Below are 17,482 nucleotides of genomic sequence, written 5' to 3'. Positions count from 1 at the left end.
AACCTTCCTCTTTTCTAAGGCATTTTAATCTAATTTTAATCTTAATTTAGTTTTAAACTTGTTATAACTGATTTTAGATTTTCATTTTTTTCCATATGTGTTCTTGTTTTATTATGATGGGTTTTATTATATGTATTTGTATTTTTGCTGTACACCGCCCAGAGAGCTATGCTAGTCGGGCGGTATAAAAATCTAACAAATAAATAAATAAATAACGCCCATCAGCCCTAGCAAGCATAGTCAATGGCCAGGGGCGATGGGAGTTTATTTATTTGTTTATTCATTGCATTTATATACTGCCCCATAGCTGATGCTCTCTGGGCGGTTTACAACAACGAAAAACATTTTTTTAAAGTATACAAATTTAAACCATTAAAGCCCATAAAAACTGATAAGCAAGTTAAAAACGCACGTTATTCAAATGCTGTTAAAATGCCTGGGAGAAGAGGAAAGTCTTGACCTGGCGCCGAAAAGATAACAGTGGAGTAGCATCTGGAAGGCCCGAAGCTCTCCACATCTGGACTAGATGTAAAAGGAATAGACAGGGGAGCTCCTTTGCCTTTTCTACACTGTTCTCTCTCTCCCTCTCCACCCTCCCTCCCTTGTGTGACAAGCTGTAGGCTGTTGCGCAAAGTTCCCTGTGTGCCAATATGAAAGGTGGGGAGTGTGACGCCCTTCCCTGGCTCTCACTGTCAGGTTCCTACCTGCTTGTGGCTACTGCCTTTCACTAGGCACCACCAGGGACTCCACCTGTCCGGACTGTCTTTTTTTATGGTTTCTCTCTCCGCTCTAGCACAGATCTCACTAGATCCCCCTGCTAGGCAGCACCACCAGTCACGTTCTATAACCAATGTTCCCAGAGACTTTGTCTGAGCCTCTCTCTGTCTGGTTACTTTTGTGACTCCGTGCTTATGCTGTTCCCAACCCCCTTGTATCAATGTAGATAACTCATATAACGGGGTTGCTCTGGATACTTGTGATGTTATTATTCTCCTCTTCACCGCTGCCACCATTTGTTACTGTTGCCCTTCAGCCTTGGTAATTACCTTACCCTCCCTTCTGGTCTGTGAAACCCCAGCCAAGGATCAGGACTTTGGTAAACCAAAATAGTATTTATTAAATAACAGAAATAACAAGATTACTTTTCTAATGGTACTTAAGCATATGGTTTCATCTATTCCTGTGATACTTGACTTATCATTAACTCAAGTGGCCTCGGTGGCACGGAATGCGTTTTACCACCTTCGCTTAGTCGCCCAACTACGCCCCTATCTGGACAGTGATGATCTCGCCTCTGTTGTCCACGCTCTGGTAACTTCTAGATTGGATTACTGTAATGCGCTCTACGTAGGGCTGCCCTTGAAGACTGTTCGGAAACTTCAGCTAGTGCAAAATGCGGCAGCCAGGCTGTTGACAAGGACCGATCGGTCTGCGCATATAACACCTGTCCTGGCTCGCTTGCACTGGCTACCCATTTGTTTCCGAGCTCAATTCAAGGTGCTGGTGTTGACCTATAAAGCCTTACACGGTGTGGGACCGCAATACCTTGTGGAACGCCTCTGCCGCTATGAACCTACCCGCTCACTTCGTTCAGTATCTAAGGCCCTCCTCCGGGTACCAACTCACCAGGCTGCCAGGAGGACTGTTGTGGTGGCCCCCGAATTATGGCACAGCTTACCGGAGGAAATACGCCTGGCGCCTACAGTTCTTTCTTTTAGGCGCCAGGTTAAGACCTGGCTGTACTCTCAGGCATTTTAATGTCAAATGTTTTATGTTTAATGTTTTAGTTTAATGTGTTCCTTTCTGTTACTGATTTTATTCTATATTGTATTTTAATCTCATTTTGTACACCGCCCAGAGAGCTATTAGCTATGGGCGGTCTAGAAATGAAAATAAATAAATAAATAATAAATAAATAAACTAGAACTCCAATTCCCTCTTTCTCCACACTCTCCTAACATCCACCAACTAACACCCACACACCTCCAATCACATTCGCCACCTCAAAACACCTCTCAAACACCTCCAGATTCAACTGTCATCCTTCCATTTATACTCAGCCATCCAAACACTCAGCCAATCATCCAGCATTCTACTGCTCATCTACTCCCCCCTCCTCTTTCATTCCACTTACCATGTATCTTCTATACAAACAGCACTTACCATATTTACATTAATACAGGAACATCACAGGGAGCCATACCATTAATTAACTAGTTAAGTAACTATTTGGGACAGGAGACCTGTCTGCTGGATTACAAATCCCATCATTGCTGACCATTGGCTATGCTGGCTGGGGCTGATGGGAGGGCCACAGGCTCTTCGCCTCTGAATACAGTGCTGTTCAGAATAGAATAAGACCACACACAAAAAATGGCTGACCCCGCCCTAAGGCATACTGAGTTCAATGGAACTCCTGCTGGGAGGAAAAGCCCGATATACATATAATAATAACTTGCTCCCAGTAGGTATGTATAGATTGAAGCTGGTGAGGCATAGTCTGAAGTGCATAGCGATGAGGACCGTGGAAGGGCCTTTTCCGTGGCTGCTCCCCATCTGTGGAACACTCACCTGCCTGAGGTGCGCGTAGCAGCAGCGGCATTGTTTTCTTTTAGGAAACAGGTAGGCTTTGGGATGAGGGGAACTGCTCACACGCTCTGGCAATTAAGCTGTACGTAAATACCTAAAATCAAAAATAATGTATGAAAAGTTTGACGCTGCTTCTTTTATTATGAAGTGCACTGGAATAATTGTGTTTAAGTTCTTGTGTTGTAAGGTGATCATGTGGTTTATTATGTTGTGAACCACCCTGTAGCCTTTTGGTGATGAGCAGCATGTAAATTCCTTAAAAATAAATACATAAATATTACTGGAATGTACCCACAGTGTCCTTTCCAGGTTTTTGGGGTCTTCCCTTGAGCAAAAGCCCTTCGGGGGCACCCTCCCTGAGTAATCCCTCCTCCTCCTCCCATCATGGATGCTGTTACCATTTGTCCTCTGGGCATGATCCACATCATCACCTCTGATGATGAGGGCAAGGCCAACCGAGGCTGCTCCTGTTCCTTCTAACTGCCAGTGCCGCTCTCATTCCTGCAGGCGAGCAGGCAGAGAAAAGCAAGAGGAAAAATTATAGATCTGAAGGCCTGAACAAAAAATCCCTGGAAAAATTCAAGGGAAAAACAGGTTTTGTTCTGTTTTTTGACTGGGAGGGAATAGAGGGAGATAATTTTTTTCAGAAATTATTTTGGGGAAATGGGGATTTTCCAAAATTTTCCTTTTTTTCCAGGCCTTCACATATTTGCATATGGCAAGGACAGGGCCTCTGGGGTTTGACCTTGGGCCTTGGTTCACCAGACAGTGCCAACCTGATCTATCTGCACATGCCTCATTCTATCTGAATGGTTTTTGTAAGAGGAATTCTGGGCTGGGGAGTGGAAATACGGAGAGATTCATTCTGCGTCTGGGAATGCCTGACTGCAGCATAAAGGCTAAGAGGGAAAAGCTGCCTTTCCCAGTTTGGGGCAAGAAAGCGCACAAGCTGCATCATGGGAGAAATAAACAATTTTCAACAAATGTAGGCTGATGTGACATGTGTATTGTATGTTAGAGTTTCCGTTTGCAGCGAAGTGCAGAAATGACTGATATCTTACGACTGGCAGTTGAAAGAATAAAGGTTTATTGCTACAAAGAGGTAAAGTCATACATGCTGAAGCAGCGATGTGGCTTCCGCTCAGGGAGCCTTAACTAAGTAACTGAGAACAAACATAGGAAGAGAAGGGAGGAAGGACAGAAGCAAAACCTCCAAAAGCAACAAACACTTTAGAGGAGGAATCAGCAGAGGGAAGAATAGCTTGCCTTTCTGTCGCCCCCCACTCATTCAGATCACTTGTAACTTGCATTGGTGCCTTACTCCCAACAGCTTAATTCATCACCCAAGAAATCCTGGGGTTCAGACTGTCATCACCGTAGCAGCCCCTAAATTGTGGAACTCTCTGTCTAAAAAGCTGCATCTATCCATCATCTTCATTACACATCTGGCTTCATAACCTGAAGATGCACCTGCCTTCGACTGGGTAAAGTATTTTGGGGGGGGGACTCACCTCTTCTCTTTTTTATTAATCTACACTTGTGCTGCTTTTGTTTAGAATTGTTTCACTTGTCTTTGTAAACTGTACATAAAATGGATTTTAATTTTGGGATTTGACTGCTGTAACCTGCCCTGGGACCGTATGGTGTAGGGCGCGTAAGTAATCTTGGGTTGTATTCAGCGTTAGTCACACTCAGAGTAGACCCATTGAAATGAACGGATGCGACTAAGGCAGGCTCATTAATTTCAGTGGGTCAACTCTGAGTAGAACTAAGTGGGGTGCAGCCCCTTAAAAATAAATAAATATAAAAATATTTCTAAATATAAATAAGAAATCTTATAAATAAATCAATAAATATAAATGAGAAATGTCATAGATATAGATAAGAAACCTTATACACAAATGAAAACAAGAAATCTCATAAACGAGTCAATAAAAACAAGAATCTTAGAAATAAATATAAATAAGAAATAAAAGAAATATTGTGGAAGAAACAGAGCTTCGCCTTCTGTTTGAAGCAAGAAATATTATAAATAAATTCATATAAATAAGAAACATAAGCAAATAAACAGGAGCCCAATATGTGGAGGAGGCAACGGCTCGCGTGACGCAATGGGGAGGGAGGGGTCTGCACATGCTCAGGAGCAGTCTCTCGCCAATATGAACTTCTCCTGCCTCTGCTACTTAAAATAAAAATAAACATGGGAGGAGGGAAGAGAGAGAAATGTTGCACCCTGGAATAAGTCGAGGAGAACGAATATGCCCATGTAAGGGCAGCATGGATGTTCAAAAGGCCGTGAACAGTGCAGCCTTGGGCTGCAACGGGGGGCTGCCTGCCCTGCCGCCGCGGGGAGGACGGCGCTAGTGGTCTCCTAGCAACGGGCCCCGGGCGGGGCGTGGTTTTCCTCCGGCCACGCCCCCTCTTCCTCCTCGGCCTGCATCCATGGGGCCCGAGCCGGGCTCGCGGGCGTCGCTGCAGGAGCTGAAGCCCGGAGGGAGCCCGGAGGCAGGCAGCTGGTACGCTCGCGGGGCTGGGCTCGGGTGCACGTGGGAAGGCGGTTTTGGAGGAGCAGGGCGTGCAAAGGCAGTCGGGGAGGTGGAGCGGGAAAGCCAGCGCCGCACAGCGACTTCAGCATGCCTGGAAGGTGCCTTTTCGCTTAGGAGAGCCAGCGGCGGTGTAGCGTAGTGGTTAGAGTGTCGGCCTAGGACCTGGGAAGCCAGGGTTCGGATCTCCGCCCCCCCCCCGACTCGGCCGTGAAGCTTGCTTGGGTGACCTTGGGCCAGTCGCGGCCTCTCAGCCTAACCTACCTCACAAGGTTGTTGTGAGGATAACAGGGAGAGGGAGGAGAACCGTGTAGGCCGCCTTGCTTTTTCCTCAGAGTAAAGGTGGGATATAAATGCAAGAAATGAAAAAATAATAAATAGGAACATAGGAGGATGCCTTATGCTGAGTTAAGCCGTGGCTCCGTTCAGCTCAATGTTGTTTGCACAGACTGGCAGCGGCTCTTCAGGGTTTCAGGCAGGGAGGCTCTCCCGGCCCTACCTGAAGATTCAGAGAATTGAACTCGAGAGCTTCTACATGCAAGACACATGCCCTGTTGCTGAGCTATGGCTGTTCCCCAAAATGCAGCTCTGCGGTATTTATTTATTTATTGCATTTATACCCCACCTTGTCTCCAAGGAGCTCAAGGTGGCATACAGACATGGTTCTCTCCCCTCCTCATTTAATCCCCACAACAACCCTGTGAGGTAGGTCCAGCTGAGAGGCAGTGACTGGCCCAAGGTCACCAGGTGAGCTTCGTGGCAAAGTGGGGATTTGAACCCAGGCCTCCCAGGTCTTGCAGCCAGGCTCATAGGCGAATAATAGCACTTACTGGTCCTTGTTCACTTCTTTATTTAATGGGTTTCCTGCCTGCCTTTTAGGGCGCATTCCCTTCCTGCCTGCTGTTCTCCCCCTGTGCTGAATGTCAGAATGTCAGCTGCCCTCTTGCTCTCCGTGGAAGGCCAGGCCCACCAGCCTTTACCAGCCAAAGCTCAGTGACAAGGTCCTAGTTTCAACCCCCTGCAGCCTCTCCAGGGAGGGCTGGAAATGTTCCCTCGCCTGAAATCCTGGAGACTCGCTGCCACTCAGTGTACTGTAGACTGTCCTGAGCTAGATAAACCAATGGTCTGACGCAGCCGCTTCCTGTGAGAGGAGCTTGCCTAAGGCTCTCTGACTGAATTCATGGCCTGGGGACACCCTGGTTCTTTGCTCGTCCTCTTGTTACAAGTCTGTACAAGACAGGCCCGTGCCTGCTTGCTCAGAAATCTCTGTTAACCTTTTCGGCGCCTGCTGAAGACCTTCCTCTTTCAACAAGCCTTTTAAGTAGAGACCTTATCCCAGTCTGCATCTATGTTAGAGTTGCTTTTAAAGATATTTTTAAAGCTTTTCTTAAATCTTTTCTTTCTTTTTTTAAATATGTTTTTAAAGCTTTTTTTAAAAATGTTTTTAAAGATGTTTTGTTTTAATATATTTGAAAGTCTGTTTTTAACAATGTTTTCAAATGTTTTTAGTGCTTCTGTTGGCTGCCCTGGGCTTCTCCTGGGAGGAAGGACAGGGTATAAATCAAATTAATAAATAAATCAGCCCCGCTTTGTTCAGAGGTAGGCCTAGATAAAAGGCCCTCTCTTTTTTGGAACTGCAGCCTTGCTGAGAGCTCTTTTGCTTATTTCTCTGTACCAGGTATTCCCTGCTCCTGCCCGGGGAGAGTCCTTGTGCTCGTGTGGGCCAAAACTCTTTGTATCTGCCACCCACAGCGCCCAGCAGTGGAAAAGGGAAAGTCCTCATTGTCGGGGGAGCAAACCCAAGCGGAAGTTTCTCAGACTCGTATGTCATTGATCTTGGTAAGGGATAGGGAGCCACTGGCGGGGGGAAAAGGACGTCTTGATGACAGCAAAATTCAACTTCCTAAGCAGCCTCAGCTTTCCTTTTTAATTTTTATTTATGTGTTTATTAAGGGAGTAGAAAAAGAGAAAGGCCAAACAAGAGATGGATTGATTCCGTAAAGGAAGCCACAGACCTGAACTTTTCAGATCTGAACAGGGTGGTTTACAGCAGATGCTCTTGGAGGTCGCTGAGGGTCGCCATAAGTCGTAATCAACTTGAAGGCACTTAACAACAACAATTTATTTATATATAGCGCTTAATATTTCAAAAATCTCTTAAGAGGTGTTTTAAAGCAAGTTCCTAGTCCTCATGGCAGCGGTGCAGTCAGGTCTTTTTTAGACTCTGGACTTAGAGGATCGTAATGAAATACGAAAGGCCTCATCAGTATTGGTTGCCAGTTCTTTTCCAGGCCCAGTTTAAGGTGCTGACGTTAGTGTTCAAAACCCTAAACGACTTAGGTCCCAAATATCCTTCCCTACAGACCCTCTCAGGTGTGAAGATCAGCAGAGGGGGCCCTTTTGGTAGTTCTGCCACCCTCGGAAGCTGGGGGGGGGGAATGGCCCGAAAGAGGGCCTTCTCTGTGGCAGCCCCTAAGCTGCGGAACTCCCTCCCCACCGAGATGCGTTTGGTAACTCCATTGTACAACTTTTAGAGAATGCTGAAGATGCACCTCTTTACCCTGGCCTTCGACATCTGAGATGTGTATTTTTATGATCCACCCTATTTCTGTAATTTTGTTCAGGTTGTTTTTAACTTTTTAATTATGTGTTTTAAAATTGTTGTAACCCGCCCTGGGACCTTTGGGTGAAGGGCGGGTAGTAGTGGTAGTAGTAATAATGAAATGTGGAAATGGTCTGCCTTCAAGTTGATCCCGACTTATGGCTACCCTACGAATAGGGTGTTCATGGTAAGTGGTATTCAGAGGGGGTTTCCCATTGCCTCCCCCTGAGGCTACTCCTCCCCAGCTGGCTAGGGCCTGCTCAGCTTGCCACAGCTGCAGAAGCCAGCCCCTTCCTTGTCTGCAACTGCCAGCTGGGGGGCAACTGGGCTCGTTGGGACTATGCAGCTTGCCCACAGCTGCACAGGTGGCAGGGCACGTAACTCCTGAGCCACTCACTGTGGGGTGATCTTTAGCTGGTCCTGGACACCCAGGAGACACAAACGGGGATTTGAACTCACAGACTCTGGACTCTCAGCCAGGCTCTCCTCCCCACTGTGCTATACCAGCTGTTAGTAGTAGTAGTAGTAGTAGTAGTAATAATAATAATAAATTAGCATTCTGTCAGGTCCTGCAGACAGCAGTTCTTTAGGCAAGCATCCCCTGAACTTGAACTTCTGATTTTATTTGTTTTAAACTGTTTTAGTTTGTCATGCTTATTAACCGACTTGCTTTATTGTATCTCTTAATTAAGGATGTATTAATGTGCTGATGGAATGGTTATTGTGTATTTTAATAATGTGTGGATTTTATCATTGATACTATAGTTGTAAACACCTACACCTCCAAAGGATAGGCAGCATCTACCCTTTGGAATTCCCTGCCTATTGACATCAGACAGTTGCCTTTGCTCAATGCTTTTTGGCACGTGCTTAAAACTTTTTTTATATAGGCAAGCCTATCCAGACACATAGGTATTGATGTGTTTTAATCTTTTTAGCCGGTTGCTATTTTAATCATTTTTAAAACGTTTTTAATTGCTTGTTTTCACCGTTTTATTGATCATTTTAATGGTTTTTGTAAACTGCTTAGAGTTTTTTTGCAATCAAGCGGTACGAAAATGTTGCTAAATAAAAGAATAAACAAACTGTTCGGATGCTATTTGGGCATATCAGTGACACATAGTTTAATACTAATAAGAATGTGTATGACTCCACCAATATAAAAATATGGCCCGCTGTTGTGACCAGTGACCTGGTTGGCCACTGTGCAAAGAGGATGCTGGAGTAGAGGGGCCTGACCCGGCAGCCAGGCTCATCCTGTGTCCTTCTGTGTCTTTCTGCATTCCAGATGCACACTGCTGGAGAGCGCCTGGCTGGCAGGGGCTGCTGCCGCGGTACGAGCATGCTGCTTTCATCCCTGCAAGCCAGCCCACAAGCCTCTGGGTGTTCGGAGGGGCCAGTGAAACTGGGAACAGGAGTTGCATGCAAGTTTTGGACCTCCGTAAGTATTCATTACTCCTTTTCTTTGCTACTTCGAATAATATTTTGCTTTACTTAGCCATCTTTAGAAAATAACAATGTAAGATACAAAGCTGATAACCAGAACATAAGAAGAGCCTGCTGGATCAGGCCAGTGGCCCATCTAGTCCAGCATCCTGTTCTCACAGTGGCCAGCCAGGTGCCTGGGGGAAGCCCGCAAGCAGGACCCGAGTGCAAGAACACTCTCCCTTCCTGAGGCTTCCGGCAACTGGTTTTCAGAAGCATGCTGCCTCTGACTAGGGTGGCAGAGCACAGCCATCATGGCTAGTAGCCATTGATAGCCCTGTCCTCCATGAATTTGTCTAATCTTCTTTTAAAGCCATCCAAGCTGGTGGCCATTACTGCATCTTGTGGGAGCAAATACCATAGTTTGACTATGCGCTGAGTAAAGAAGTACTTCCTTTTGTCTGTCCTGAATCTTCCAACATTCAGCTTCTTTGAATGTCCACGAGTTCTAGTATTATGAGAGAGGGAGAAGAACTTTTCTCTATCCACTTTCTCAATGCCATGCATAATTTTATACACTTCTATCATGTCTCCTCTGACCCGCCTTTTCTCTAAACTAAAAAGCCCCAAATCCTATTACGCAGTTTTTCCCAGGCCGCTCCTCTGCGTCCCTTCTGATTGTTTTACTTGAGGGTTCAGATAAGGAAATTACTGAGCAAGTGGCAAAATTCCTGAACTTGGCCATCTTGACCAGACCCCATATGATTGTTAATGGCAATTAAACTAACTGAGTTGTTTTTATAATCCAGTATGCTGTAGTTTGTGTTATTAAGTAGTCTTTTATTTCTTAACATCTAATATTATGTTCTGTATTTGTGGTCATTTGGCTGTAAATAAAGATTTGATTGATTGATTGAAAGCTGATAACCTTACAAATGCAGGATAACAGAAGGACCGAGCGATTCAAGAGGTAGTAAAAGCCATATGCTGTACCAGGAATTTTGTTTGTTTGCTTGTTAGAGCATTTATATCCCACCTTTCCTCCAGCTCAAGGTGGCATGCCAAACGGGTTCTCAACCTCCCAGTTTTATCCTCACAACCACCCTGTGAGGTAGGCTAGGCTGAGATGCAGTAACTAGCCCAAGGTCCCAGTGAGCTTCATGGCTAAGTGGAGATTTGAACCTTGATCTCCCAGGTCCCAGGCCAACACTCTAACGGACCACTACGCCACACTGGCTCTTGTAACCCATAACTCCTGCAGTGGTTGACCTACTTATTTCATCTAGCAAAAAAATATATATTGTTCCTTAAATCTGATGTAAAGCTTTAATTTTCCCATTGATGCATACTCCCGTACTTTGTTACACCATTCTTTTCATAGATGGAACTGCAGTTGTTCTCCACTTTCCTGCATATAAAACTCTTTCAGCTGTCAGCAAGTCAGTTCCACAAGCTCTCATCTTACTGAACCCTCTAAATAATTTGGAAAAATACTGCTGGTTGCCATGGCACTTCATAACCCAAAATTCTGTGGGCATGAATCTTAATTCCCCCCCCCAGGTCCCCCCCCCACCTATGATAAAAGTCTCATATTACTTTTTAGTAATTGTAATGTTAAGTCAGGGTAGTTTTTGTTGATCTTACTGATTTTTACCGGTGTAATATAGGAATAATTTTTTAAAAATATTTCTAGTATCTTTCAAACAAGTAGCTGCCAAACATCCAAATTTATTTATTTCCAACATTTGTACACCGCTGTCCAAGGATTTCACAGCACCATGCATAGTTCTCCCTCCCGTTGTATTCTCACAACAAGCCCTGCGAAGTAGGTCAACCTGAGAGACTGTGATTGACCCAAGCTCATCTGGTGAGCTTCATGGCTTAGTAGGGATTGAAATTGAAACTTAGTAGGGATTTAAACCAGGGTTTCCCCAGTCCTAAAACAATACTCTAACCACTATACCACACTGTCTCTCTGTTAGATGATGATGATAATTAAAAAAATCTGTAAAATAACAATAAAAACATCTAGAGGGGTAGCCTGCTGCGGCAGAAACAACAGTGACTCTTGTGTCACCTTAAAGATCTAACAAATTTATTATGGCCTAAGGTTTTGTGGTGTGCAAGCTTTATTCCCGTGGTTTGCGATATGTCTGCGTCAAATATTCATATTGATTTTTACTTGTATTTTATTGCCTCTTTTCTTCCTTACATTGTATTTAATTGCACTACAATTTGAATTCAACGGCATGCAATTTGTAATAAATTATGGTATAAGAAATAAAACAAGTGATAACGTTGCAATGGAAAATCATGCATCATCTAGCATAAGCACATTACAGTTGACACGACAGGCAGAAAAATCATGAAGTGGCCCACCAAGGCCATCTGCGGTTTTCAAGCGGTCTGTGTGGGAAAGGGTTTGAGAAGCCCTTGCCTACCGTCTTCTTCCAATGCATGAAACGTTATTGTGAGTTACAGGGGATGAAGAGATGGAACGATAAACAGTGAGGTCAGAAGAAAATAAAATGCAGAAAGTACAAACACTGATAATTGTGTTGATAACATCTTAGCATTGGTGAGCAAATTAGCACATGCAATGTGATTAAAAAAAAAAAAAAAGTTCCGATCAAGTCCAGAAGTGACAGCTTTGAATCCCATGATGAATTGCAGTTCAGTGGTTTCAAGCTGCAGTTTCTCTTTGACTTTCTTTTGAATAAAAATATCACTATATTAGCCTTGTATTTAAGCCTGGTAGCAAAAGGTGACTAGGGATTCCATGGTTTTCTCCTGCATGCCACACTAAATTCCCTCCTCCCCATTTTTGTGGATTGTATCCAACTAAGAGTTAGACCCATTGAAATTAAAGGACCTAAATTAGTTATGTCCATTAATTTCAATAGGTCTGCTCTGAGTAGGACAATTGTATCTCTCGCTAATTTTCCTGTGTGCAATCCCTAATTTTTCAGTCTTGCAGTTTGTAATTCTTGTTTTCCTTATTAGAAACTGGAACTTGGAAGAGCCCAAATGTGATTGGCACTCCACCATCCCCTCGCACGTATCATACGTCCTCAGCAGCGATTGGGGACCGATTATACATCTTTGGAGGAGGCGATAAAGGGGTGGATCCAGTCAGAGACCAGCAACTTCACGTATTTGATTCAGGTAAACATGATCAAGTTGGAGTGTTGATTTTTCCAAAGTCGAAAGAGTTCCTCTGTCTGAAATAATTGATGGTGTGGCATATTCTGCCCAGTGTTGGCCACCCCATCTAAAAAAAAAAAAGATGTTGTGCATTTGGGAAAGGTGCAGAAAAAAGCACCGAAAATGATGGGGTCTGGAGCAATTTCCCAATGAGGAATGAATACATAATTTTTCATTTATAAAATAGGCATCTGCGGGGAAGTCTGATGCAGGTTTATAAAACTGTGTGGGATTTGGAGAACATTGAAAGCTGCCTTATACTGAGTCAGACCTTTGGTCCATATAGTCAATATTGTCTTCACTGGCTGGCAGCAGCTCTCCAGAGTTTCAGGCAGGGAACATTCCCAGCATGACCTGCAGATGCCTGGAGATTGAACCTGGCACCTTGTGTATGCATTTGCCAGATGCTCTGCCGCTGCAATTCATTGAAAACCAAAACAAGGTTCTAGTTCTCATGGCGCAGAATACATGGACAGAATTAAAGGGGAACACAGAAGGCTGCCTTTTACTGAATCAGACCGTGGGTCTGTCTAGCTCAGTATTGTTGACAGTGGCCGGCAAGGGCTCTCCGGGGTTCTCTGTTCTTTTGGGGAAGGGCCGTAGCTCAGGAGGAGAGCAGCTGCTTTGCGTGCAGAAGGCCCCAGGTTCAACCTTTATGGCATCTCTGGGTAGGGGCAGGAGAGACTCCCTGCCTGAAATCCTGGACAGCGCCTCCCAAGTCAATGTGGACAATCCTGAGCTCGGAAGGCCATGGCTCTGACTCCGTCCAAGGCAGGTCCCAGCATTCCTAGTATGGAGGGGCTTTGAAGGGTTATAATCATGGGGGGGGGAATCTAGAAGAATATCAAGAGGCTGGCTCCCCATTCCTGTCAGCAAGAGGAAAAGCATATGTGGGGGGAGGAGGTCTTGCAGGAGGGGGGTTGCAAAATGAGTTTAAAGAATTACAAGCCGAACCATTGCAATGTGGACTCTTCAGGATTCCAGACAGCCATTTGTACCCTTTTCTAAGATACTCCATTCCATTCCACTTCCTCCCCCCCCACAATAGTCCATCCCCCCTCTCTAAATAGTCAGCCAATATTCTGTGCCTACTGAGCATGCTTGCCTATGGCCATACTACCCTGATCACGCCCAATCTTGTCTGATCTCGGAAGGTAAGCAGGGTCTGGCCTGGTTAGTACTTGGATGGGAGACTGCCTGGGAATACCGGGTGCCGTAGGCTTAGAGGAAGGCAATGGTAAACCACCTCTGAAAACCTCTTACCATGAAAATCCTGTGAATGGAAATGGACTGCCTTCAAGTTGATCCCGATGGCTACCCTAGGGTGTTCATGGAAAGCGGTATTCAGAGGGGGTTTACCATTGCCTCCCTCTGAGGCTAGTCCTCCCCAGCTGGCTAGGGCCTGCTCAGCTTGCCACAGCTGCACAAGCCAGCCCCTTCCTTGTCTGCAACTGCCAGCTGGGGGGCAACTGGGCTCGTTGGGACTATGCAGCTTGCCCACGGCTGACCAGGTGGCAGAGCACATAACCCCTGAGCCACTCACTGTGGGGTGATCTTTAGCTGGCCCTTGACACCCAGGAGACATGAGCGGGGATTTGAACTCACAGTCTCTGGACTCCCAGCTAGGCTTTCCTCCCCAATGTGCTATACCAGCCCTACCCTGTGAATATATATATATTTATATATATATATATAAAAGATCCATAGGGTCACCGTAAGTCGTAATCAACTTGAAGGCATATAACACCAACAACTCTGAGTAAAACTTAGTTGGCTACAACCCTAGGTGTATGTTGGAGCAGGGGCCTTAAGGTTGTTTCTTTATCATCCTGATGCATTTACTCTTGCCATACGTAGCTACGCTGACATGGTTGCAACCAGAGGTTCGCGGCAACCCTCCTGCTCCTCGCCACGGTCACGTTGTGGTGGCCATCAAGAACAGACTGTTCATACACGGTGGTTTGGCTGGTGATACCTTTTACGATGATCTGTTTTCCTTTGACATAAGTAAGTACTCAGCGGTGCCAACTTCGGGAAAGGACTGTTGGCTCTCAGACTTGTCCCTTTTTAAGCCTTTCTTTTTTTAAAAGAAAAAGAAAGTGCAGATCTCTAGCTCCCAAAAGTCACACGTTATAAACCCTTGAGGGCTAGGAAGATGCTGTTTGAGAAAAGAGAGAGGGAATATTTAGAAGCCTGGCGATCTGCAATTTCCATCTGTGAGTGGTGTGCCCGCAGAACTGTGGCAGAGCCTTAGAGCAGGAATGGTGTAGCAGTTAGAGTGTTGGAGTATGAACAAGGAGTCCCGTGTTGAAATCCCCACTCAGTTATAATTATTTATTTTATTTATTTAACAAAATCTATGTACTACTTACCAGAATGAATGGCCTCTAAGCAGTTTACAATAAAGGAAAAAAAGGCATTAAAATGCCAATAAGTTACATTAAAAAAAAAGGTTAAACATAAAATAAGATCAGTAATGATAAAACATTTATACTTATTAAAACCACATGTCAAGATGGCATGTTAAAGTTTCCTGCCTGGGTAGGTTTGCTGGAACAAAAACATGCTTAGCAGATGCTGACAATAATACTGTGAAGGTGCCTGCCTAATATCAATGGGCAGGGAGTTCCAAAGGCACAATCTAGCAGCCTACCTCACAGGGTTATTGTAAGGATAAAATGGGGAGGGAGAAGAGAGAATCATATATGTTGCCTTGAGCTCCTTTGTGGAAAGGGGGGATATGAATGTTAAAAATAAATGATACTAAATAATGCTCAAACCTCCTTTGGCTCCTGCCATTTCCCACCTGCGGTGTCTCAACCCCTACCCCGCCAATCATCTTTGACGCCATGAGGGTTAGAAACTTTTCCTCACCAAATTTTAGACCAATGCAATTGCAGGACTGCTGAATGCGCATGCAGCCCGGCCTGTGTGTTTCAAGCTGTTTGCTTAAACTTTGCACCGGATGAGGATCGATGATGATCCGTTTTGTCTGCTTGCAGCCGAAATGAAATGGGAGCCGCTGTTGGCCACAGGATCTGTCCCAGGAGGGCGGGCAGCCCACTCAGCTGCTGCTTTTCAGGGCCATTTGTACATCTTTGGCGGAATGGACCCAACAGGAGAACTGGACACAATGTACAAATATCACATAGGTGAGTTTTCTGAAGATGTTACTTAGCTTCCATTGGGTAGGTAAGATTGCCGCCACTTTACATGGGCGGCGCTGCTAGCAATTTTGGAATGACAACTCCAACCATATAACGCTTGTGCAAGCTGGTGCCCTCCAGCTGGCTTGGATGCTGGCTGGGGCAGATGGGAGTTGTAGTCCGTCCAAAGCAGCAAACAAGGGCAAAGAGCCTTTCCTTGGCCTCTAGTTATACCAGGTGTGGGGAATGGGTGGCCCTTCCAGTGCTGCTGAACAACAACCCCCATCATCCCTAGTCTGACTGTGCTTGCTGGGGCTGATGGGAGATGTTGTTCAACAACATCTGGATGGACAAATGTTCCCCACACCTCAGTTATGCAGTGTGGCCGCTTTCCCCCCATTGGGATCGTGAATGCTGTCACCCCAGACCCAAGTGAGGGACAGCAGATGAGAGTTCATGCTTTTGCATGCAAACAAAGGTCCCAGGTTCAATCGCTAGAATCTCCTGTTTAAAAAAGAAAAATGGAGAGAGGAATCTTGGGGAACAGATGATGTCAAAGGCCTCTGCCTCCAAACCTGTTGCCAGTTGAGTGTAGACATGCCTAGGCTTGGGACCACAATACCTGACAGAACGCCTCTCCCAACTCAAACCCACCCATACGCTACGCTCAACATCCAAGGCCCTCCTCCGGGTGCCTACTCTGAGGGAAGCTCGGAGGATGGCAACAAGGGGGAGGGCTTTCTCAGTGGTGGCCCCCAAATTATGGAATGTTTTCCCTGACGAGGTGCGCCTGGCGCCAACACTGTTATCTTTTCGGCACCAGGTCAAGACTTTCCTCTTCTCCCAGGCATTTTAGCATGTGTTTTTAAATTGTTTTCTTAAAAGTGTTTTTAAATTGGTATATTTGTTTTTAATGTTTTTAATTGTTGTAAACCGCCCAGAGAGCTTTGGCTATGGGGCAGTATACAAATGTAATTAATAATAATAATAATAAATAGGCTAGATGGGAAAATAGCCTGATAGGGTGTAAGGAAGCTTTTATCAAGACCCTCTGTAGCTTAGTGGAAGAGCGAACGCTGGGCACGCAGAAAGGCCTCACATCGTGTCTGACTCGCTTTTAAAGTCATCTAAGCTGGTGGCCGTCACTACACGCGGTAGTGAAAAATCTCGGAGGGCAAAGGGAATGTCAAAGCTGCTTTTGCACAAAGTCGAACCATGGGCACAACTCGCTCAGAATCGTCTACACTGGCTAGCGGCGTCTTGCCAGGGCTTCAGGCAGGCAGTCTCTCCTGGCTCTGCTTGGGAGATAGATGCCAGGGATTGAAGCAGAGACCTTCTGCATGCAAAGCAGGTGCTCTGCCATTGAGCTGTGGCCTTTCCCTGGAAGGTGCATGTGAGGCTTCGTTCCCAAGCCTTCCCCCTCTCCGTAGAAGCTTCAGGGCCGTGTATTATTTCAGCTCCTGTGTATTTCAGGGACTGACAATTAAGGAAACGGCGACCCCTTAGTTTACAAGCAGCTGGTGCAATTTCTTCTTTTCTGCAAACCATTTTCCCAATGAATTTTTCGTGCTCTTTTTTAAAAAAAATAAAAACCTGTAGCAAAGGGCTATTGGACACGATTGGAGTTCAAGACTCCTGCACCCCCCGCTCGTCTAGATCATTCTATGTGCATCATTCGTTGGAAAGCGCCTTCCAGTGAAGACAACAGCAGGAATGAAGTAGCTGAAGCGTCTGATGCAGACAATCTGTCTAAAAGCTGCCCTGAGGAACACCTGTGCTTAATATTTGGTGGAATGGACATTAAAGGGGAGATCTACAAGGATTGTGCTGTCACCCTTCTTGAGTAAAACATTCTTAACCAATGTAGTTGTGTCATCTTCTACAATCTCGCTGCCCGCACAATCCAAAGTTTGCAGAGGGTTGTATCCAACCATGTAGATCTATTGAAATGGATCCAAGTCCCTTATTTTTGA

At 45.3% G+C, this 17,482-nt stretch overlaps 1 protein-coding gene and 1 pseudogene across 2 annotated transcripts; both read left to right on the top strand.

Moving 5' to 3' along the window:
- Positions 1-4,798: 4,798 nt before the first annotated feature.
- On the top strand, positions 4,799-17,371 carry RABEPK (Rab9 effector protein with kelch motifs). 2 transcript variants are annotated; one of them, XM_061604554.1, is made up of 7 exons: positions 4,799-5,105; positions 6,811-6,971; positions 9,023-9,175; positions 12,163-12,324; positions 14,221-14,370; positions 15,366-15,515; positions 17,109-17,371. In XM_061604554.1, exons 1-7 carry the CDS (start codon positions 5,032-5,034, stop codon positions 17,354-17,356), a joined length of 1,098 nt encoding a protein of 365 aa, XP_061460538.1. In that variant the 5' UTR covers positions 4,799-5,031; the 3' UTR covers positions 17,357-17,371. The 2 variants fall into 2 exon arrangements, with proteins under 2 accessions (XP_061460538.1, XP_061460539.1); XM_061604555.1 differs by lacking the exon at positions 4,799-5,105 and adding an exon at positions 5,137-5,233.
- On the top strand, positions 13,467-13,585 carry LOC133374064 (5S ribosomal RNA; annotated as a pseudogene).
- Positions 17,372-17,482: the final 111 nt, after the last annotated feature.

This window comes from Rhineura floridana, chromosome 20, assembly GCF_030035675.1.
Source record: "Rhineura floridana isolate rRhiFlo1 chromosome 20, rRhiFlo1.hap2, whole genome shotgun sequence".
NCBI classification, from domain to species: Eukaryota; Metazoa; Chordata; class Lepidosauria; order Squamata; family Rhineuridae; genus Rhineura; species Rhineura floridana.
This window is presented reverse-complemented; position numbering and strand designations above follow the sequence as displayed.

Bases quoted from the DNA above. Each gene is read 5' to 3' on its own strand.
- RABEPK (XM_061604554.1), top strand. From the start codon at position 5,032: ATGGGGCCCGAGCCGGGCTCGCGGGCGTCGCTGCAGGAGCTGAAGCCC. The intron at 6,972-9,022 runs GTAAGGGATAGG...TCTGCATTCCAG, and splicing joins CTCGTATGTCATTGATCTTG to ATGCACACTGCTGGAGAGCG. The intron at 12,325-14,220 runs GTAAACATGATC...TGCCATACGTAG, and splicing joins ACTTCACGTATTTGATTCAG to CTACGCTGACATGGTTGCAA.